Genomic DNA, 24,727 nt, shown 5'->3' with positions numbered 1-24,727 from the left:
GGTCGACAATTATTGAAGAATTCAGTATAAAAAGAAAATACGAACAGTATGACAGATGATTTTCTAGGAAATAGTTGTGTGTCGATCTTTGCAAATATTACCAATAAATTATACATGTTATATCTCTTACCAATTCTACTGATTATATAGTACTGAAAAACTGTATAGTTTTAATTTAATAAAAAGAGATCTTTTCTTACGCATATGAAATTCTGTCATTCATTCAATTATACCTTACAAATCCTTGATATACAAAGGGAGATAATTACTAGAGAACTGAATAAGAATGTTGCATTTGCAGTAAAATATACTTGTCTGTATCAATATAGAAACAGTATATATATAAATCCTTGATAAATCACTTTAAAAAAAAACTGTAAAAACTCTTGATAAAACTATTTAGAATGATTTTCTTTATGTTTTTTTTTCAGAAGCAAGTCAAAGACAGTGGCGGATCCAGAAATTTTCATAAGTGGGGGCCCACTGACTGACCTAAGAAGGGGCCCGCTCCAGTCACGCTTCAATAATTACCTATATAAGCAACCAATTTTTTTCCCAAAAAGGGGGGGCCCGAGCCCCCTGCCCCCCCCCCCCCCCCCCCCATATCCGCCTCTGAAAGACTCTTGAATTTAGTTTTAAGAGACCCATATGATGTTACATGCCTCTAGCTTTATGTTTGTATAGTTGTTTTTATTAAACATTGACAAACACAGTAGGGCGTAGTAATTGTTTCCAATCGGGCACGTGCCGAATAAAGATGTTTTCATTTAGGTCCGCGTTCATATCGTAGAAATTCGTTTCATAAAATTATCATTTCTATAAATAGTTCATCAAGCGTAATCTTTCAAAACAGAAAATCCTACCGTCATCAAAAAAGAAATTAGCAGTGTTATACAAATTAAAATGCCAAGAAGGAAGAAAACAGGTGAGAAAAAGACATTCAACAAGTAATTGTCAGCTATATCCAATGCATGTCACAGTGATTTGCTTTAAGGTTCATCAGTGATGGCAGTATTTACACCACAAAAAGTCGATTTTTGTTTATATCTTCTATAAATACAGACAAACTTATACATTTAGGAAAGTTTAAAGGAAGGGCAGGACCTACATCTAGCTTAATTTATACGTAGGTTATGTTAAAGAGTTGTCTGGAATTTGATGTGCATTTTTTTAGTCTGCATAAGTCTAGATTATGTAGCAAAATAAACAAACACATGTGTTTCATAAATTTGACATGGTTCTTCCAGTTACACAGCTAAAATCAGGTACAAAACAACTCATTCTTTCAGCAACTAATACTCAACCAAAATGGTACCCATGATTTATTTGATATTATTTACATACATAGTTGTTGTAACTTTCTTTCATATAATATCATTATATATCATATGTTTAGTACAAAATACAACAATTTTGTATATCTAATAAAGGTTCTTTTTTCCAGTCTGTATCACCTACCCTGTATCGCATACCCCGTATCACATGGCTAAACCCGTATCGCATACCCCGTATCACATACCTGGCATGACGTCACAATTCGAATGACATCAATGTTTGACCTATGACGTCCAGTTGCTGTTCCTACTAAAGAAAATGTCATATCATTTCAACTTAAATCGATATTTAAAAAAAAATCATTACCCAGTAACTTTACTAGGGATTTTCATAAAAAATAAATACAATAAGATGTAGAAATGGCTGTAAAAACTGTAAAAGAAAAAGGCAGCTGAAAAAATAGGAAAATCATAATGTTCTTTTCTTCCTTATATTTTCGGACGATTTAAAAAAAACGGATATTGCATGAATCTGATTCTGTAAAAATATATGATAAACCATGTAAACAGAATAATACATGGCAAAATCCGTATCGCATGCTGTATCACCACTCGACCAATATAAACCCTCGGGACTGATATTGGTTTCTCATGATGATACAGCATGCGATACAGATTTTGTCATGTATTATTCTATATATATAGCACGGGGAAATAACTGCAAGTCAGCTTATCCGCATGTATGGTTGTTGAACGGGTCCGTCATGTCCGTCGGCTGATTAAAAGACATGTCCAAGGCAATATTCTGTAAAATATCCTTTTCAAATAATCTATGGATCGTGCAAACTTGAGGATTTTTTTTTTAAATGTAAATCATATTAGTAGATCAACTACAAAATAATAAAAGATGAAGCATTATAATGTTTAAAAATATTGGGTACAATTTGGTAGAAGTATGAGTTAAAATAAAAAGAGCTGATTTTAATTAATTAATGAAAACTTGCTAATTATAAGTCAGAGCTCAGACATAAATAAGTTTGAATCTGCTTTTGACTCATAGAGGTTTAAATTTGTAAGTTTTAGGATTTGTCTCCCTTTAATGCAAGACAAAATACGACTTTAATAAGTCAAATATTGTTAAGCAAGAAATAATTGACCAGAATAAAAAAGTTGCAAATATCGACTCCTACGAGTCGATAAGTTATCGAAATTGGTTAACTTTAGCGTTCAATCTTGATTAATCATTTTTCATATTTTTCATTCCACTACAGATACAACTGAAGATGGCAGTGGAGATACAGTACCAACAAAGAAATCAAAACTTGCAATTGGATCACAAATTGATGGTGTAACAGTGAGATGGGAATGGGAAGGAGACAAATCTACCTGGACAAAATACTCTGATGATAAAAATGAAAGTATTACTGATGCTTTCAATTTAAAGAAACCATCTGTGAGTCGAAATAAAAAAATATATTATTGTACAAAGTAAATGTTCCTATCAATTTCAAACTATTTGTAGACCAAACAAAATATTACTTCTACAGACATGACAGAACAAACTAAATGTAACTATTATTGTATAAAGTAATATTAAAGTTCAAAGTTACTACAAGTATAACAAGTTCAGAGTAAGAACATATAAACTATTACATGTATTATAGTTAAGTACAATGTTTAAAGTAAATGTATTCCTTTTTTATCCTCTATTGATTACATTGTTCTATTTTTCTCTCAAGAATGTTACAAATCTAGTTTATCATTATTATTAGTTCAAACTAAATGAATTGGTTATTATACAACTTCGTATAATGTTCAGTACAGTTTAGTGAATATTGTTGTCAAAAGCATTAAGGTGTATCTAATTTCATCATATTTTCAGTTATATTTAAAAGAAAGGAGAAAGATACCAGAGGGACATTTAAACTCTCATAAGTCGAAAATATACTGACAATGCCATGGGAAAAAGAAGGGGAAAAAAAGACCAGCAGACAAACAATCGAACACAATACAAAACATAGAAAACTAAAGACTGAACAACACCAAAACCTAAGTAACATTTAAACATGCTAATATGATTAAAAACTGTTGTAAATTTAGATGAGTTTTGATGTTGCTGGTGGTGCCAGTTTAGAGGTTGTCTTTGACAAAATGGTACAGAAGAACAGTAAGACTGGGTGGTCAAGAAGGGTCAGATTATCTGTTAAAGATGATAAGAGTGATGGTATGTTTAATTGATGTGTTCTGTATGTTTATTTGATGTGTATGTTTAAATCGATGCAAACTGTCAATCCCAAGATAAAAAATATGTAGCTCAAAGTTTTATTTTCTCTCAACACTTTGTTCATATGAAAATAAGTATGGTCCATCCTTGAAGAAACATTACTAAAACGATATATAGAGGGTTGAGTTCTCCCTATGATTTAATTCAAATGAATTAGACAAATCACATGTATAAAGTACATTCAGTCAGGGGTACTACTTGAAGAAGTAATTTTTATTTACTTGAAGAAGTAATATAAATATACTTACATAAGTAAATTTGTAGGATACTTATACAAGTGAATTTTATTTACTTGTATAGGTAAAAAAAAATAGCTGAGCTATGTCCCTTATACATTCAGAATTTTTTACTTGTGTAAGTAAAAAATCATCCTATCTTCTTTTCTTGAATTCTTAGGATTTTGTTGTTCTAAAAGAATTTTGAATTGTCTGCCCTTTGCAGATGTCTTTACTAATCATTTAAGTGTGATTTCATGGACAATGAATATCCCATTTGTCTGTTATCTTCAGAACACTGATTATTTACAAGCCCCCAAGGAGCAATTTTTGAAGGCCTTGTGCAAATACTTTTAAGATCTTGCGCAATCAGTTTCTTTGTTGAATTAATGAGATGAACTCTAATAAAAAGTTATGAGCTAACCTCGGAAAAATCATTAAAGGCATGATTTACTTCTCAAAACTTGATTATTTTTGTGGGATTGTAAGACAAATTCACTGATACAAGTAAATTTTTGAGAAAATTAAGGGGAAACTATTTAAACATTATAATTAACTTATATGTGTACTTTTTTTTTTTACTTCTTGAAGTAAATAAAAAATACTTTTGCAAGTAGTGCCCCTGACTGACATTAGTAATTAATTAATCATTTTGCATTTCAAGTAAAACAACTGATGAAAACAGTTCATCCTTTTAATCCTGAGTATCTTTAAATGAGAGATGTTGTGGGACTATAGATATTTCTAATTCACAACACCTTTTATATAAGACACAAATAACCACACACTAAAATACTAAATCTAACTGATGTTATTTTTATATTAAAGTTTAATGATTGCATGGAATGTCAGCTATTTCTAATCAGCCTTCAACAATCCGATAAAACCTATACCAAGGACTCAGCTATAAAAGACTTGAAAAAATGTGAAACATTAAAAACTAGAAAATTAAAGGCCTGATTTATGTAATAAAACAATTTATGAAAAACAAATATGATAGACAGAAACCAACAACAACCACTGAATTAAAGTCTCCTTACTTGGGACAATCATTTTAAGAATATGGTGAGGTTAAACATGTTTGTAAGTGCTTAACTCTTTCCCTGGCAATGTGTTGTGAACTGTAATTATCTCTTTTAGATTACTATGTATGGCAGTGGGAGGATGAGAAGGGTAAATGGATTCCATACAATGCTGAACATTCTGTGGAAATAGAGAATGCCAGAATTACAGGGAAGGATCTCAATATAGTGGCTAACCACAGAGCTTATGATATAGACTTTGCTCAAATGGAACAGGTCAATACAGTCACCAATGTAGCTCGCACTATTGATCGATGTAAATCTGGTGAGAAAAGTTAGGAAAATGACTTTTATTGCATAGCAATATCATATTTCCCACAGAAAATAACCAAAAGATAGCGTGCAATAAATTCTAATATTGCACTAGTGCAATACATCTTCAAAATTCATGACGTCATTAACGACAAAATCTGAGTTTAAACCAATTTTTACTTTTAAATATTATATTGCTATACAATAAAAGGGTTATTGCATGAATATTGGGGAATATTGTCCCTTGTAGAACATATATTGCACTCGCAAGCTCGTGCAATATAAAACTTTACTCGGGACAACAATATTCCCCAATAGTTATGCAATAACCCTATATTATTGGAAAACTAATAATTAAAATATATTTGAACAAATGATGTGAAAATGCTGAGGAAAAAGATAGTCAAAGATTTAAGACTTTGAATGTTCTTTTTTGATAGTGACAATACAGGCCTCACGGTCATAAAACTTTCGAGCATGATTTTTGTATTCAGACTCGAAAATCAACCAATCGAATTGCTGGATTTCATGTTTCGAGCATGATTTTTGTGCTCCGAGCACTGAGCAAAGTTTTATGCCTTCAAGGCCAGATGTTTTTTAAAGCTGATGGATATTATTTGTTTGTTCCTACCCAAAGTTGGCTGTTCTCTCCAGGCACTCTGGTTTTGTCTACTAATAAAATCTGATTGGCACAAATACCACATAGTGATGAATGTGGCTTTAATAAAAATCAAAGGAAAGAAAGTATTGGTTTTACTATGTTATTTAAATTTTGATAGGCTTATTACTCAATTTGATATGATACTTTGTAAAAAGTTCAATCTATATGAGGACGTTTATTTGTGATACAGATGCCGTTGAACCAATAGATTCACCAAAGAAGGTAGCACCTAAAAGAGTATCAAGTAGAGGAGATGCTGTGAAAGTGAAAGTAGAACCTGAGGATGAACCTACGACCTCAAAGTCAGCTGGTAAAGGCAAAGGCAAAGCTGCTAAAAGTGGAGGGAAGAAAGGAAAATCAGGAGCTGATGAAAATGGCTCTGAAGAAAAAGGTACGAAAAGCTTTTCACTGGCTTAAGATTTACACTCTGTCAGTATGGCAAATAAGTTTCCACCCTTTTATTCTTAATGCTTGAACAATTTGATATTTGGTATATTTTTATGCCCCACCTACGATAGTAGAGGGGCATTATGTTTTCTGGTCTGTGCGTCCGTTCGTCCGTCTGTCTGTTCGTCCGTCTGTCCCGCTTCAGGTTAAAGTTTTTGGTCAAGGTAGTTTTTGATGAAGTTGAAGTCCAATCAACTTGAAACTTAGTATACATGTGCCCTATGATATGATCTTTCTAATTTAAATGCCAAATTATAGTTTTGACCCCAATTTTACGGTTCACTGAACATAGAAAATGATAGTGCAAATTTCAGGTTAAAGTTTTTGGTCAAGGTAGTTTTTGATAAAGTAGAAGTCCAATCAACTTGAAACTTAGTATACATGTTCTCTTTGATAAGATCATTCTAATTTTAATGCCAAATTAGAGAATTTATTCCAATTTCACGGTCCACTAAACATAGAAAATGATAGTGCGAGTGGGGCATCCATGTACTGTGGACACATTCTTGTTTTTCATGACCAGTTACAGATCAAGTTATAGATCTACTTCAATTTTTTTGTTCCATTGAGATGATTATTTTGCTATAAAGTAATAGTCCTTTGACCTTAAAAAATGCATGCAAGTAATATTTTTATTTGCGTTTTGTTTCAATATAATGACTATATTTAAGTGGTAGGAGATTATGCTTTACTCTCAAAGTGCTTTTTAGCTCACCTGGCACCTAAACTGTAAACAGCAATAATGTTCAGCAAAGTAAGATCTACAAATAAGTCTGCATGACCAAAATGGTCCGTTGACCCCTTTAGGAGTAATTGCCCTTTATAGTCAATTTTTTGTAAATTTTTGTAATCTTTCACAAAAATCTTCTCCTCTGAAACTACTAAGACAAATTTAACCAAACTTGTCCAGAATCATCATTAGGGTATCTTGTTTAAAAAATGTGTCGGATGACCCCGCCCGTGAATCAAGATGCCCACCCTGGCTAAAAATAGTACATATGGTAAACTGCAGTTTTTGGCTCATATCTCTGAATCCAAAGATTTTAGATCTGCTGTGATTAAAATTGTTCATTAGGTTAAGATCTATTTTCCCTGAAATTTTCAGACCAATCCAGCTACTTGTTGTTGGGCTGCTGCCCCTGAATTAATAATTTTAGGAAAATTTTGCAGCTTTTGGTTATCTTGAATATTATAGATACAGATAAACTATTTACAGCAATAATGTACAGCAAAGTAAGAACTACAAATAAGTCAACTTGAACAAAGTGGTCAATTGACCCCTTAAGGAGTTACTGTCCTTTATAGTCAATTTTTAACAGTTTTCATAAATTTTGTAAATTTTTGTATATTTTTACAAAATATTTTCCATTGTCACTTCTTGGCCAATTTCATTATAGATAAACATAATTGTTAGCAGCAAGATTGTTCAATAAAGTAAGATCTACAAACACATCACCATCACCAAAACACAATTTTGTCATGAATCTTTAATATGCACATACACCAAGGTGAGCCACACAGGCTCTTTAGAGCCTCTAGTTTTTTTAGTGAAGACAGTTGCATATAAAGGGAAAGCACCAGTAGGTTCAAAATGTACTCAGTTATAAGGCAAAGCTCATGTTTATTGTATTTACAGTAAAGACGGTTGTCATTAAAGGCAAGGCACCTGTAGATTCAGAATGTACTCAAATGTTAGGCAAAGCACATGTATTTTATGAAGGAAAAGATGTCTGGGATTGTATGCTAAATCAGGTTTGTAAAAAAGATACAATTTACTCCATGTTAAAAAATAACAGTTTCATAATAAACAATGATAAAATGATGCATGTTAAAAAAACTTAAAATTGTTGAAATATATCATATATGTTTAAAATTTGAAACAATGTTTGAAAAAAATATATAAATAAAAAGAAGATATGGTATGATTGTCAATGAGACAACTCTCCACAATAGACCAAATGACACAAAAATTAACAACTATAGTTCACTGTACAGCCTTCAACAATGAGCAAAGCCCATTCATGTTTATATTGGTCATGTTACTTAAAGATTTCATAATGAGTGAGATTTGGACATGTCTTGATATCAACTTTGGTTATGATAATAAATGAGCCTTTATTGTGTAATTTATCATTAAAGAGGTATTGGAATTTTCAGTATAATGCTGGATTGTCTCTAAATGACATAAGATTTTGCTCTGAATATCCTTTTGACTTCTTCAAACAGTTTCAACATGAATTCCATCTTAAGGTGGTACCTAACACTACAGGGAGATAACTCTGTAAAATCAGCAGAACGTTTTAATGACGTTGTGTTCATATGGGAATATTATAAAGCTTCTCAATGATCAATATTTATACATGTTTGTCAAACTGGTATATAACCAGTGTAATTTTTCTGATTAAACAGTTGGTTCAAATTTTTTGAAATTTTTATATTTTTGTCAAAGGGTCAAAGTAAATACTCTGTCAAAATTTTAAGAAAATTAAACGAGCCAAATTTATTTTAGTTAAAGTGTTAGGTACCACCTTAAGTGAACTTGTTAAATGAATTGTGATGCAAATTTAAGCTGGAACTTTTGTGATTTTAAGTAATGACAGGCAAAATATCAGTAAAAAAACTTCTGTTGAAATATGAATGACGAGTCATATCAAAATAATTTTTAAGTGGAAAAATAGGATTACTACAATCAATGAGTTGAATAAATGATTCAATTTAAGAAAAGGAAAAATAAAATCTTGTTAATAAAATTTTTTTGGTCATCAATTTCAGACTAATGTTGGGAACAACAACAACAAATACTTTATGATACAGTTATTGGAGGAGGACAGTAAGAAGTCCTACCATGTTTGGTTTAGATGGGGGCGTGTTGGTTATAAAGGTCAAAATAACCTAATTCCATGTGGTGCTAATTTAGATGTGGCTAAGAAAACATTCTGCAAAAAGTAAGTCATTTGCGAATCTGTATAAAGAAATAAGAAGATGTGGTATGAGTGCCAATGAGACAATTCTCCATCCAAGTCACAATGTGTAAAAAGTAAACCATCATAGGCTGAAGTATGGCCTTCAATGGTGAGCATTGGCTCACACTGAAAAGCCAGCTATATAGGGCCCCAATATGACTAGTGTAAAACAATTTAAACATGAAAACCAAGGGCCTTATCTATAAAAAAAATATATATGAGAAATGAAGAAACACATATGAACCACATCTACAAACGATTACTGACTTAGGACAGGTGCAAACAAAGGCAGTGTGTTTTAAACATTTTAACAAGCACCAACCTTCACCCTAACCTGTTACAGTAGTATAACATTACAACATAGAAAGACACACTTGTAAGTCTTTATAGCCATTGCTTTATAATATTCAGAATGAAAGTATTTTGCTATATCCAGTATTCTGTTGAATGTAAAAATAAAAAGATGTGATCAGATAGCCACTGAGACCAACTCTCCACTTGAGATCAAATGACATAGAAGTTAGCAACTATAAGTCACTGTCAATTTTCTGGTCAGTCTACTGAGATTTTAATATACTGTAAATTTAGAAATTATTGCGAGGATTTTATTATTGTGAAAAATGCGACAGGGTTACAATCGTAATAATTAAAACTCACTTTTTGAAAAAAATTATTTGAATCAAACAGGACTTTTCTGAATACATGGAATATCGCAAAAATTAAAATCGTACTTTAGTCTAAATTGACAAAATCGCAATAATAAATGCATGCAATAATTTCTAAATTTACAGTTTGTCACTTATGTCTCTTGATAGATTTTACTGTTGGTGCATACCCAAATTTCCTTGACAAAATGACATGAGAACATGGAAAGCAATGTAAAGCACCATCAACCAAATAAATTAGAGACTGTCTTTGTTATAATGTCTTGGGCAATATCAGGATCATTTACTGTTAATTTATTTATTTTTGTGGTTTCCAATTTTCATTGATAATTTTGAATTTATGATTTTGCCAAGGTTAGCTTTTCATACTAGCCTATTGAAAATGTATACTTAATACTTAAATCAATAAAAATAGGTATTCCATGAATAATAATCAATACACACTTTCTGTGTTTCTTGTATACAGAGGATTTACTGGATGATGAACACAAGTGGCTTTATGTTTATTCATTCAGCTATACTGATTTTAACTGTTATGTATGACATTTTATGGGCAATTTGTACATTTTTCCTTTGATCTTTTTGCCTAATATTTTTAAGATCATGGACAAGACTTGATACTTGAAAATTTTAGGCAATGATGTCATGTATCTGTGCAGTACCATCACATGCCTAAATTCATCCCAATTTAGCAATGAAATGCATGCAACTTCATTTATACAACTTTACAACTATCCTAATGTTGTGTACGCCTTAAAGTAGTATACTCACTATTCCATTTTATTTCATATTTTCGACCAAAAACTCTTCAGTCAAGACAAATTGCTTATAAAAAGGATAGCGACTTTTCATTTTGTAATACTGACCGTAGCAGGCTTGCTTGATATTCTTGTTGATAAAGTGGATATCAAAAATATAAATGCCTGTTTTTTCTATCATGTCTATATTAAGGCAGCCATTTTACAAAATCCATGTATGGTAATATTTCTCTATGAAAAAAAGAACTTGTGACAGTTTCTACGGTGAATAAGGATTAAATATTTGTAATTTTTTTTTTTTTTTTATATTAAGATTTACAGATAAAACAAAAAATGACTGGGCCAGTCGCAGCAAATTTGTTCACTCACCTGGGAAATATGATATGTTAGCTATGGATTATGGTGAAGATAGCAAGGTCAGTCAAAAAATTAGAATTGTTGATTGAAATTCAGACCATTTAAATATGCAATTGCTATTTAAACTGCATAACAACAAACACCACATCCAGAATTATGCATATTTTAATAATGTTGTGTCTATAATAATAATTTATTTGGTTGTACGATAGTTTATACTGTACCCAAACATTTTGTGCGGATGCATTGAATTTTCAATATTTTGAATGAACTTTAAAAAAAATCATTGCATATTTCACCAAAACAATTGTACTTGTCTTGGAATTTGGTCAGCACCTCAATAGCATTGATGGTACCAATACTGCTTCACCAGATGTACTGACCATGCAAGGGCTGTATAGCCAGTCAAGGTTGTTAAAAACTTTCATCATCATCATCGACAGATGTGTATTTTGACAACGAATGTTTCTTCAGTGTTGCTCAAATAGTGATGAGAAGTAATAAATTGGTCAGAAAACTACTTCCTGTGTTCAGATACTTTGAATTACACTTTGTGGAAGGCTAAGCACGACAACCTGTACATCATTGTTCTATTGTTAATTCAAATGAAAAATTATACTTTGTTTTCATGATTACATTTAAGAAAAAAAATTGTACATGTCCTTGTAAAAAATATTGTTTATGATTGCTTAAAGATAATAATGTTTTTATAAGTGACACTTTGTTTTTATAAGTGACACTTTTAACGATGTGGACTCACTAACTTTATGATATTTGTTCTTTTTTAAGGGAGAAGATGTTGTAGACACTGCTGTTACAAAAGATATGAAATATCCAGACTCAAAGCTTGACAAAAGTCTTCAGGTAAATTTCATATTTTTCCACAAATCTTAAACCAAGCATTGAGTTGTAAAAGATAAAAAAAAGATTTTGAATAATGTGGTAATGAAGAAAATTTAATTTTACTATGCTAACCACCAGTGGCAACTATTTCCATTGGATTGCATCGTTCTGGTTTTTTATTTTTGTCATATTTTCTACATTTAGCTATTTCTAATCAATCTCTGTGGGAACAATATAAGGAAAGTCCTGTACAAATGATATTCATTTATATGTTGTTTTTTTTAAGAAAAGCTTGTCTGTAATGGGTTTGTATGCCCCCGCCATAGTTTACCCAAGTGTCTGTCTGTACGACTGAACGTCCATATGTTGACCCAAAATTATTTTCTTTTATCTTACTTTAGTTTGCCTCAACCAAATGTTATAAAACTTGCACTAAATGTAAATAAAATACAGTTTGAATTTGCCTTCACATTTTTAAGCCAGGGCATCTGGGACACATTCCTCGTTTAATTTCAAACTGCTGTTTACATTCCTCGTTTAATTTCAAACTGCTGTTTCCAATCATTAGGAGATTATACACAGATTCGAATTTTGATGGAGAATATGATCTCGGTGTCAATTTTTACATAAGTTTGGTAGGAGATATATTGGTTCCTTGAAGTCTGATTTGAAAAGGGAAATTGTTAGAAATGATTATAGGACTTGATTCAATAAAAAAACACATTCTAATATGATATGCTTCTTTTGCTTTGTGAATAAACCCATGCTCTAAATCTATATTTTATTAACTTTTAAAAACACTTCCAAACTGTTAAATGATGCACTGTTGTTACTAATTCATTTATTATGACTATAATGTGTTGCAATTCAAAATTGACATATTTGACCTTGATATAACAACTGTTCATGATGGCTGTTAAAAAGTCTTCCCTCTGAAAAATCACATTGCCAGTCGTTTGCTTGTTTACAAACAAAAAAGGGAGGTTTATGGAAGAGCCTACACAAACGCTCTACACATATACACATCGGACATAGAAATCATCTTAATTGTCCTAATCAGAATCTAAATAATTGATGCAAGTTATACTTTATTGTAGTACTAACATGGGTAGGTATTGTATTAGTGTTATTTTAGCCCTCACTATGGCTGGGGCAAAAATAATTGCAAATATAATGCCTGCCCATGTTAAAATTACAATAAAGTATAGCTTGCATCAATTATTTCTTAATTGAAAGATTTGAGGTAAGTGAATATGAGACCATATCCAAATATATATGAATCTGCAGAAACTTGTATGAGTGTCATATAATATAGTATCAAATATTTTTATATCAAATTAATATCTGAATTGTCATGTTCACTGAAAATTTTTAAGGAGTGCATACTAATAAATTTGTCCATCTTATTCCTAAGATTTTCAATAAGTTAACATGAACCATAAGATATATTTAGGCAGGCTTTTTAGTACAGTCATTGTTATTGAAATATGTTTATTTTCAGAACTTGATAGATTTGATATGTGATGTAAAGTCTATGGAAGATGCTGTCAAAGAAATGAAATATGATGCTAAAAAGGCTCCATTGGGTAAATTCTTATATTTTTTTTCGTTTCATGCTCCCATCCGCATTATTGTAACTAAAAATATAATTGTTGTCAAATAATCAATTCAGAGATCACATCAATGTCAAACTTAGTACACTTATTCATTATGATGTAACCTCTTCAAATGACAACAAATTTGGGTTTAAATTACATAATCATTAAAAACTTTTATTAAAGATGCTTGAAAAATCTGAAAGTGATTGCTAAATAATTTTTCTTTTGAACAGGTAAATTAACATCTGACCAAGTGAAGGCTGGTTATGCATCATTGAAGAAGATAGAAACTTGTATAAACAAAGGAGATTTGGGTCAACACTTGACACAAGCCTGTAATGAATTCTACACCAGAATACCACATACTTTTGGGTAAAAAAATTAAACAAAGGTTAACCAAGAATCAGAAGCAACACTTATTGTTAGGGCTGTCACATAAAAAATATACAATGGACCCTGGGAAGGGCAATTTGAATTTTTTACATTAGGTGGGTTAAATTAAATTATATTGTACAAGTTAAAAATGTATGCAGGTTTCCAAAGTTCCTAAGATGGTGGTTATTCTGTAATAAAAGGTCTATCCTTGGATACTGGTTGCTATGCAAGTTTTTATGGAACAGCCCATAGTTCTTCACATGCTCATGTTCTTGTAAAAAGAGATTTCTTATTTTGATTTGACAGAAACTTAGAATATGAATACAACATGGTTATACTCTGATAATATTTATTATACCCCCGCTTTAAAAAAGTGGGGGTATACTGTTAAACCTATGTCTGTCCATCCATCCATCCGTCTTAAGAATATTTTTCGTTGTGTCATTCTCAGGTACTACATCATAAGGATTCTGAAATTTGGTTTCACTGTTGATACAAGTTAGCTATACCGTGTGATGCTTTTTCAGATTCATCACTCAACAACTTCATGTTTACCAAATATGTCTACACTATATAAAATATCCAGTTGCAGCGGGGGTATCATCAGTGAGCAGTATTTATATGCCCTACCTATGGGCATTAAGTTTTCAGTGTCTGCATCCTTTCTTCTGTTAGTCTACCCGGTTATTGTCTGTCCCGTTTCAGGTTAAAGTTTTTGGTCAAGTAGTTTCTAATGAAGTTGAAATCCAATCAACTTGAAACTTAGTTCACATGTTCCCTATAATATGATCTTTCTAATTTTAATATCAAATTAAGAGTTTCTACCCAAATTGTACGGTCCACTGAACATAGAAAACGATAGTGCAAGTGGGGCTTCTGTGTACTATGATCACATTCTTGTTTAGAAATTTGTGTTTTGTTTGCTTTCAGTATGTCACAGCCACCATTGATTAGATCAAAAGAAGAAGTCAAAGCTAAGATTCATTTACTAGAGGTAAGATTCTATTTTATGTTATTTAAAAGCATTATAAAATTGTAAACAACTCAACATAAATAAAGTAGGAAGTTAATGTGTTAAGGTTAAAATTAGACCACAAAATATGGCTGACCATCTCGGAGGCTAATTCTGTAAAAAATATGTGAATGTATGATACTTAATAACAGAAACTAGAAAATATCAGCAGCATTGCCCATAAATTTCACATCTGGGGCAATTTGTGCAATTGACTTTCCATAGGCGGCAATGGAAACATTTTCTTCTGTACCTCAGTCCATATCATAAACTTGGGTATGTGTAAGATGGCTGGTTTTCGAAGTTAAGACATTTACACATATGTGGTTAAGTTATAGGGATACGAAGTGAGACTGATTTTATTGTAATTTAGCATATCATGAAAATCCTTTTATGATGCGGCTTCTTATGGTAAAAAAATCCCTTTTTTCACACAATTAGTTCTTTGAAAATTTAATACTTTGAATACATTTAATAACACCATAGTTTTCACACATTTATTCTATGGTCCTCGACTTTACAAATCAACACAAATGGTTAAAATAGAAACATGTCTTGTATCACTACACAGAGATTTTTTGTTTACGCACCAACTTTTGAGGCGCATTAGGGATATTGACTCATCTGAATTCACCATTTGAATTATAAACTTTTAAGAATTTTATATACTTTACTTCGATTTGTATTCTTTCTTTAGGCATTAAGTGATATTGAGATAGCAATTAAAGTACTGAAACAAGGAGATATGTCTGACAACCCAATAGACAGACATTATAAATCACTCAATGTTGATATTGTACCTGTAGAAAAATCTTCAGATGATTATAAGGTAAATACACATGCTTTCTGAAACAACACTGATGATTAACATGTGGGATAAACACATTATAGATCAATGTATTGTTTGGTCTTTGGTAACATTTTGCTACATTTTAATTTTTAGTTCCCTATAGATGAAGTTGAGAGGACTTGAGGTTTGCACTCTGTCCATCTGTCAGTCCGGCAATTCAGTTTTTCACACTTTTTTTCTCCGTGCTTGAAGTTGTTGTATTGTTTTATCATGACAAGTTACAGATCAAGTTGGAATTTTGTTCCAGTCTGATGGTTTTGTGCAGAGTTATGATCCTTGGACATAGAAAATTCACTTAAATAATCACTTTTGGAGACCTTTTTTTTTGTCATGCTTGAAGATATTGACTTGATGTTTGTCTAATAGTTTACACCATTTATAGATCCAGTTAGCATTTTGTTCAATACAATGAATTTTTAACGTGAATGGGACAATATGCCATTTTGTTCCATACAATGAATTTTTATCGGGAATGGGATAGTATGCAATACTCTCAGCATGCTTGTTAGAGTAGTTGTTTTATCATAGAAGATGAATCTTAAAACAAATATGAATTTGTATCATTAGTTTGTAATTGATTTATAACAGATCTTTTATTACAATGTATACTGTTTTTGTTTCAGATGGTAAATGAATATTTACTTAATACACATGCAGCAACTCATAGTCAGTATAAGATGGAAATAGTCAGTCTTTTTGAGATGAAGAAACATGGAGAAGATAAAAATTTCAAAGACCTTGGAAACAGGTGCTGTATGAATGTAGAAGAAACAACTTTTCAAAATAAAAGAAGCATTATTCTAGAGTTTTTTAGGGCTGATATTGGGGACTATTCGCAATGACAAAAACAGACATAAAAATTATGCTTGTCAAATTGTCTTTGGTAATGAAAATCTGCTACTGAATACAAACTATATGTGACTTGAATGGAGAGTTGTCTCATTGGCACTCGTACCACATCTTCTTATATCTTTAGGCCAAATAAAAATATATGTGTGGTTCCAGTAACCCTACTGTCCCTACTTTTTTGGCTTAAAAATAGCCTACCCTGAAGATTTTATTGTCATTTTTCATTAAGCACTGTTAAAGTCAGAATGTTGCTCCCATAGACTCAATGTAAAAAAAAACATAAAATAAAAAAAATCCCTACCTACCTACCCTAACTTTTTTCAGATGTAACTGGAACCACACATACTTTTTTATTTGACCGTATAAAAAACATTACTTGAAAGATGATAATCAAATCAAATGATGAAAATCACTGATCTCATATAAGAACAGGAACTAAAAAAAGACATTAATCAGTTAAATCATTCAAATCACAGAGCACATGACCTGAAATCATGATAATTACTGATTAGAATTATATGACAATGATGAATATTCATGCTACATTTACATAATTTATACACAAAGCAAAATAAAGGAAATTTTATTAAAGTATGTAAAATTTCAAACAAAACCTATTTTTAGATATTACAAGTTCAAAAAGAGAGAGTGATTTGAATATTCATCAGGATATGAAACTTTCAAACAACCTATTTTAAGACGTTACAAATATTGAAAAAAATAAGTGAGTTTGCTATTCATCAGGATATTGGGAAGAAAATTGAGTCTTCTGAAATAAAGCTGATTCAATGAAATATACCATCTATAAACATATCCTATGTATATCCATTACAGACAGTTATTGTGGCATGGTTCTAGACTGTCAAACTGGGTTGGAATTCTTAGTCAAGGTTTACGCATTGCTCCACCAGAAGCTCCTGTAACTGGATACATGGTAAGTTAATAGATAGAAATTCTGTGTCAAGAGAGGCAATTTTTTTAGTGAAAGTTCCTGTCATTGGTAATTTGGTAAGTTATCAGTTAAATATAGCGATGTAAAAAGATCTGAAATTTAATACTCCGATACTTGGTCAAGATACTCGAGTACTCGGATGAATCTTAAACGTCTATTAAAAAGATTGGGATGCAGTGTTTTTGTTATAACCTTTCATAAACATAAGACAAACGTATACTAATACAAACATAGGTTGCTCCTCTGTTTTTGTTTCAATTATACAAGGAATTACAGATCACCGTTTCTACAAATAACCTTATCATAATAGCAATTATTGTTCGGTACGTGTTTATGAACCAAAACCAATAAAATAAAAAATATTTGCATATAAAGTCTGACATAGTAGACAATATATGTATCATTTGTTCCTGAGGAGTTGGTATTTTTTATGATATGATTTGTCCATTAATTTTTCAACAACAATATTGGACATTACATTACTTGTGCTTTTTCGTGTTGCTCAGTCTCACTTGTTCCTTTTTTTTTTTGCTCCATCGTTTGTCTGATTTTTATTTTATTTTAGCCATGATGTTGTCAGTTTATTTTTAACTTTTGGGTTTGAATTTCGCTCTCGTACTGTTGCCTATCTTTCAATTGTAAATTAAACAATTGTAGTTAAATTTCAAAAACAGAGTAATTAAATTAATTTAAATGTACATCTTATACCAATCACGATTGCATAGAAGCCTTGATTAACAAACAAAGGTAAGTTTTACGACTTGTGATGAGTTAAATTATTAATCCATGAAAGTATTGATGCGTGTACAAGCATCGTTAAAAATGTCTCTAATCAGTTGCATAGGGTTCACCGCAGGTCATTTTGATTTTGTTCTTGTTTAGAAATATCTGGTCAACAATTTCAGAAGAAAGAATGTAGTGCACATGAAAACATTCCCTCAGAAGGAAAGTTGCTGGTACTACTATACCAAATAGTAGCCTCAAGATAAACATATTTATGTTCTTACTGTGGGTATCCAATCACCTTTGTGGTAGTGAATTACCTATTGCCTGACCAGTTAAAAAAATTGCCAATACAATTTGTCCATTTAAATTGTACAATAGGTATTGTGAGAGCTATTATCAACAGGTGGTCATTTAACTACCTGTAGATTTACCTGGTTTGTTTTTAACAGAGCTAATTTAAATGAATGATAGCTAGCTTGCTTTCCTCATGTCCAATGTCCTGAATGGACTATTCTATTTAGGTATGGGACATTTTACATTTGATACACTATTTGTTCTTTCTAACAAAGATAATTATTGTAAATTTTTTTTTTTGCTAACAATCACAAATAAATCATTGCTGGTAAATCCCACTTTTGTAATGAAGAATAAAGCACTGAAATTTCTATTCACTAAGCCATTTGTACTTTTTTGATATATTGAAAATAAATTTTTCACAGTAATTCCGATTGAAGAAGATCCTGAATATTAAATGAAACTTAGCATTACTACTATTCCATTTCAGGAATCGTAATATAACATGAAAATATATCCCATTATAAAACACCAAGCCACACATAATTCAAATTATTCACAATTAGATGGGCTATCCAAAAAAATCCATTTCACAAACACTTTAATTCCATATCAGGAATCAGAAACTTAAAATATATCCCACATTAAAACACCATGAAGCAAACATATATCTCCTTTTTTTATAAACTAAATTCACTGATTGAATTTCCATCTTCACTGTAAAGAGACACAAAAAGAAATGGCCTAAAATGCCCCATCTCTAAATAGAATAGTCTATTCAGGACATTGGTCATGATACATGAGGAAAGCAAGCTATCTATCAGTCATTTAAATTTTACCTTTTAGTGATTTTTTTTTACTGGGTAGTTAAATGACCACCTGTTGATGACCTCTCACAATACCTATCATACAATTTAAATGGACAAATTGTGTTGACAATTTTTTATACTGGTCAGGCAATAGGTATTTAAATACCACAAAGGTGATTGTGGAATGACAGTAATTGATTTTATTTAGTATTACGAAGGGGATATTTCAACTAAAGTGAGTGGAAATGTGAAGAGAAAATATCTCAAGATGTATAACAGGCAAACAAGTATCTGAGTACTAAAACTGTACTTGAGTACTCTGCCTTTCGATCGAGTACTCATTGCCATCAATAGTTAAATACTCTTAAACCAAGGTAGCTTTAGTCTACCTGCATGTTGCATTGTTTTTAGTAAGTTAAAGGTTATGGTCAACTTATGTGAATCGTAAGGACCTATACACCTGAAAATATATAAACTCTGATCTATATCATAATTACCCAAGTTTTATTAATTTGATTGTCATAAGATAAAAACATCACAGCTTCAATCATAAGAGAGAAAAGGAAATTAGAATTAACAGAAAGGAAGAGATATTTTGTATTAGTTCATGACACAAAATCCTCACATGCATTTGACAAAACCGAAACCAATAAATATTGCAAAAACGTCTTCAAATGGAATTCGTCAGTAAATTTATATCTAGAATACTGTAAATTGGGAAATTAAGTGATGGGGTTAGTTTCATTTATTTTCCAATCACATGATATGCACAAAAGTAAGCCCTGTGTGAATGCTTTATATAAAGCAATATTATTGATGTGAAGGGCAAACTTATTTTTGAAGCACTACTTTAACCCACAGACGTAAAAGTTTAAGGATTGAAGTCATGAATATAAAAAATTTGCTAACAATTCATGTTTAAAGTATCAAATTGTGATTGAAATAAAAATATGATTTATAATTTATCAAATTTCATCATAGCATCTATTATTTATAATACTATATGTTTTTAAATGTTTTTTTTCTTTCTTATTTTCAGTTTGGTAAAGGTGTCTACTTTGCTGACATGTCCAGTAAGAGTGCTAACTACTGCTTTGCATCAAGATCTAAAAATATTGGTTGTATTTTACTGAGTGAGGTATGTGAACTTAATCCTTACTAATCCTGTCTTTTAATGGACAGGGTATCATTTCATCAGGTAAATATTGCACAAAGTGCAATCAAAAACCTATTGTTACTGACTGGATAAATGTATTGAGTTTTTGTTCAGGATTTAATTATTCTCTTCTTATGTTTTTTAGAAAACATGTGCTATAGTGCAATGACGTGATCATTCTTAAGATCATATACATGCACATGTCAAGTCATTGATTATATTTACTTCTATATCCATGTTGTAAAACAATGTGTATGTGTATTATCATACTTGCAAAACCCATGTTATTATAGTAAATAAAAAATTTCCTGTACAGCCCAGATTACAATTGTATATGGCAATTTAAATGTTACTTTATACCAAGCATGAATGATCAATTGACTAGAAGTCAAGTGAAAATTTTCTGGTTGATTTTTTTCCAGAGTTAAGGGACTTTAACTGCTTGATTTATGCCCATTTTCCAAATGTTGTACACTAACTTGGCATGCTCTCATCAATTTACTTGAATTTTTAATCAAAGTTGGGATAAGTAAATACACCTTTGGTGAGGTGGGATTACCATTTTTGTTTCTAGAGGATACATTGTCAGACAGATTTATTGTGAAGTACACATTAACATAGGATTATATTATTATTTCAGGTTTCATTGGGAAAAACGAATGATTTATTAGCAGCTGATTATAAGGCAGATAAATTACCTGCAGGAAAACACAGTGTCAGAGGCTTGGGATCAATTGGTCCAGACCCCTCAATGACCAAAACTTTGTAAGTATCAAAATAAGACACAAGGGGGGCTCAATTGGTACAGACCCCTCAATGACCAAAACTTTGTAAGTATAAAAATAAAACATAAGGGAAACAATAACTATGGTGGATAGTTGTCTCAAGTTTTTAATATTCATATGTATGTAAAAAAAAAATCAAAATCACTTAAATCAAGTGTTTTTAGTATCCACCAAAATACATGTTTTTCCCCAATTCATGAAAATGCCTTTTTGAAATACTAAGGCTTTTCTTCCTCAGGAATAGATTGCCTTAATAGCTGTATTTGGCAACACATTTAGGAATTTTAGTCTTGCATGCTCTTCAACTTCGTACTTTCTTTGGCCTTTTTTAAATTTTTGGATTCAAGCGTCACTAATGATGAGTCTTTTGAAGATGAAACACACGTCTGGTGTTAATACAAAATTTAATCCTGGTATCTATGATTAGTTTATTTCCTACCCAAGTAAATAAATGAATCTACATTAGTACATTTTATTTCTTGGTGAAGGTTACCTTAGAAAAGTCTATTTTTTTTCATACAAATTCATTTGACTATATGGTAAAATGTTTCTTTTGATTTCAGGCCATGTGGAACCGTTGTACCTCTTGGTAAACCAGTTGACACCGGTGTGAAGAACCCTTCAGGATATACACTGAACTATAATGAATTCATCGTCTATAATACTCAGCAAATAAGAATGAAATATCTTATACAGGTTAAATTCAAGTTTTAAATGAGTTGGTGATATACTGAGGGGGAAGTAGTTACAATGATACCAAATGTTTACTTCTGTTGTTAGAACAAACAAATTATTGCACAAGTGTAGTCACAGTATTGTGCTTGACACTGTTATAGATGAATTGTGTGGTGAACACTTCTAGTGTAGCCTTCTGGTTTTATTGTTTATAGATATAATACCATGTTGACTTTGAATAGGTGAGATGAATCTATAAACTTGATGTAGATGTGAGTACAATGTATTAATATGTTGCAATGCATTGGCATCATGAACAAAAGGATAGAGGCTATTTTCCATAGGTTTACAATTATAATCATGAAAAAATGTGAAGGTTGTATTTTTGTTAATTATTTAAACCAAAAATTATATTTGTTTCACCTTATTGTTGAAAGATAATCATAGAAAAAAAATAATTTAGAAACCCCTTTAATTGCTAGGCTTTCAATGAAATTTGATATCTAAGAAGAATATTAGAAAATGATATCATGAACTAATTTCTAGTTTCAAAAACTATCTTTTGGCTGCTATTTTCAAAATGTGGTAATTTGAAAAAAACATACCATAAAAATTCCTGAAGATATCTATAGAACTGGGAGGAAATTTGTTCAAACATTTTTGGGGGTTATCATAAACTGATCATGCATTATAATTTGTAAACTATAAGTTAATAATTACATTAGCATTAGTTATTTGTTAGAGTGCCTCACACTAAAATGTACAAGCAATGTCCTTGTTGACCTGTCATATATTCTTGTGTCAAATTTATTCACAACATTTTTCATTAATATGAAATATTTCATCAAACTCATTTTTATCAATAACTTATTTCATCAAATTTAAGGATTAATATGTTTTTGCCTATACTTAAATGTTATGAACTCATTACATTTGTAAGGCAATAGATCATTCATTGTTTATGTATACTGTTCTGTTAAGTTCTGTAGTTGTTAGATTTGAAACCTCTTAAAATAAAAAGATTTCAACCTTCTTTGCTCCTGTTTTTATGGATTCTCTTATCGATGAGACAGTTAAATATCAAAATGAAAACCATAGTACACATGAATACAAAAATATGATGTGGTATGATTTCCAATGTCAGAGACAACTCTCCATCAGAGACCAAGTGATATCGAAGTAAGTATCTATGAGGGTGGTAAAGGGGGTGGTTGCACGAAGAAAACGTGAAATAGACATAATTTCACGTTGAACGTGAAATAATTTCTGTAATGAACGTTGTACCAAAAATAAATACTTTAATTTGAACCTTTTGTGACTGAGTCACTGCCTTCTTAACTCTTTGTTTTACTTGATATTCCCGATTTAGTATACACATTTATGATATAATTGGTTTACGGCTTTTAAAAAAGTATTTCTTGACGATCCCTGCCTAGTGTTTGAATTTTATTAGAAAAATACAGAAAAATTAAATAAGCAGAACACGATGAACGAGGCACCCGTCTTGAACGACTGAGCGTCAAATAAAAAAGTAAAAACATGTTGAACGTGAAATAAAAAACGGCTATCACGTTGCACGAAAATAACCCTTTACCACCCTCATCTATAGGTCACTATAAAGTAGCATATTAATCTATTGCAATAAAAAAATCATAATATCTAATAAAATTTGTAGATTTAGCTAACAGAGTCCTTATATTTGTATAAAGTAACATTTGTTTATAGTGGAAAATTGTTTTAACGTTGAATAAGCTACAATTAAAAATTGCTTGCTAGTCCCTCTCTGTGATTACCATTAGATAACTGTGGTTCATTTCCCAATCAAACTATCATCAAGAGAAGAGAAATTATACAAATTTCAATCATAGTCTTTTTAAAAAATGATGAGCGGTTCTTTATATTGGTATGTAATCATTTTAAATGTTTCAATTTTATGAAATTATATTCGTACATCAATATTTTTGATACACCAATAACAAAAACTGAAATATATTGAATTGATACATTTTGTAATTATTCAAAATTATATCAGAAACCTAAACTTAATTATTTTAAAAAATGAACCTGTTAAGGGGAGCCAATACTCCCATAACTTTTTCGAATCGGCACATAATACAAAGGAATGTCACTCTTGCATACAAATTGCACATCAATATAATTAATTAACTGTGCAATCGTGCTCCACCTTCAATGATGATTCTAAATTATAAATATAACCAAAAGTTGTTAATCTATAGATAAAGAAGACTAATGAAAACTAATCCACTGTAAAAATATTTCTTTGCAATTTTTTAAAACTTCCTCAGAAAAATTCTCGAGCCACTTGACTTTCATAGCTCAAAATTAATGTTTTTACACAATATTTGAATAAAGTAGTTAAAGATTATTCGCTTCTCAAAGTGTAAGATGCAATAAAAATCTTATGCTTGCACCATCTTACCGAAATACGGATTTAATTAAGTCCTGATCATTTCGACATTTCTTCGTTTATTTTTATCAAAACCGGTTTTAAACAAATCACAAGTATGTGTTAAGATCCGACTAAATACCTATTTCCTGATATGGTCAGGTAAATTTGCTATATAAAGCCTTCAACTGTGTCCAGGTAGGTTGACACATCTTCTTGCAGACCATAACTTTGTAAACTAGCACTGTATATATCCTCATTCACATTCATACCACATCTCCTTGTATTTATATTAATAGCACTGACAAATTAGAGCTTGACATTTAGAAGTAAACTGGTTATCTGATAAATGTGAATTCATAATATAACACAACTCATTTTACCAAGACATACATCATGTATGCACACATGCACACTTGTCAATTAACTATAAAAAAC

The 24,727-nt window shown here is 31.0% G+C and overlaps 1 protein-coding gene across 2 annotated transcripts; it reads left to right on the top strand.

Annotated features, from left to right (window-relative positions):
- Positions 1-794: 794 nt before the first annotated feature.
- Positions 795-22,915, top strand: LOC139524220 (poly [ADP-ribose] polymerase 2-like). Of its 2 annotated transcripts, none has more exons than XM_071318883.1 (18): positions 795-925; positions 2,546-2,727; positions 3,375-3,498; positions 4,914-5,120; positions 5,959-6,159; positions 7,852-7,967; positions 8,988-9,160; positions 10,915-11,017; positions 11,748-11,822; positions 13,303-13,387; positions 13,633-13,771; positions 14,705-14,768; positions 15,484-15,615; positions 16,260-16,384; positions 17,320-17,419; positions 20,306-20,404; positions 21,063-21,187; positions 21,771-22,915. In XM_071318883.1, the coding sequence occupies exons 1-18, from the start codon at positions 904-906 to the stop codon at positions 21,919-21,921; spliced, it is 2,223 nt and encodes a 740-aa protein (XP_071174984.1). In that variant the 5' UTR covers positions 795-903; the 3' UTR covers positions 21,922-22,915. The 2 variants fall into 2 exon arrangements, with proteins under 2 accessions (XP_071174984.1, XP_071174985.1); XM_071318884.1 differs by having other exon boundaries at positions 831-947.
- The last annotated feature ends 1,812 nt before the right edge of the window (positions 22,916-24,727 follow it).

This window comes from Mytilus edulis, chromosome 5, assembly GCF_963676685.1.
Source record: "Mytilus edulis chromosome 5, xbMytEdul2.2, whole genome shotgun sequence".
In the NCBI taxonomy this organism is placed as follows: domain Eukaryota; kingdom Metazoa; phylum Mollusca; class Bivalvia; order Mytilida; family Mytilidae; genus Mytilus; species Mytilus edulis.
This window is presented reverse-complemented; position numbering and strand designations above follow the sequence as displayed.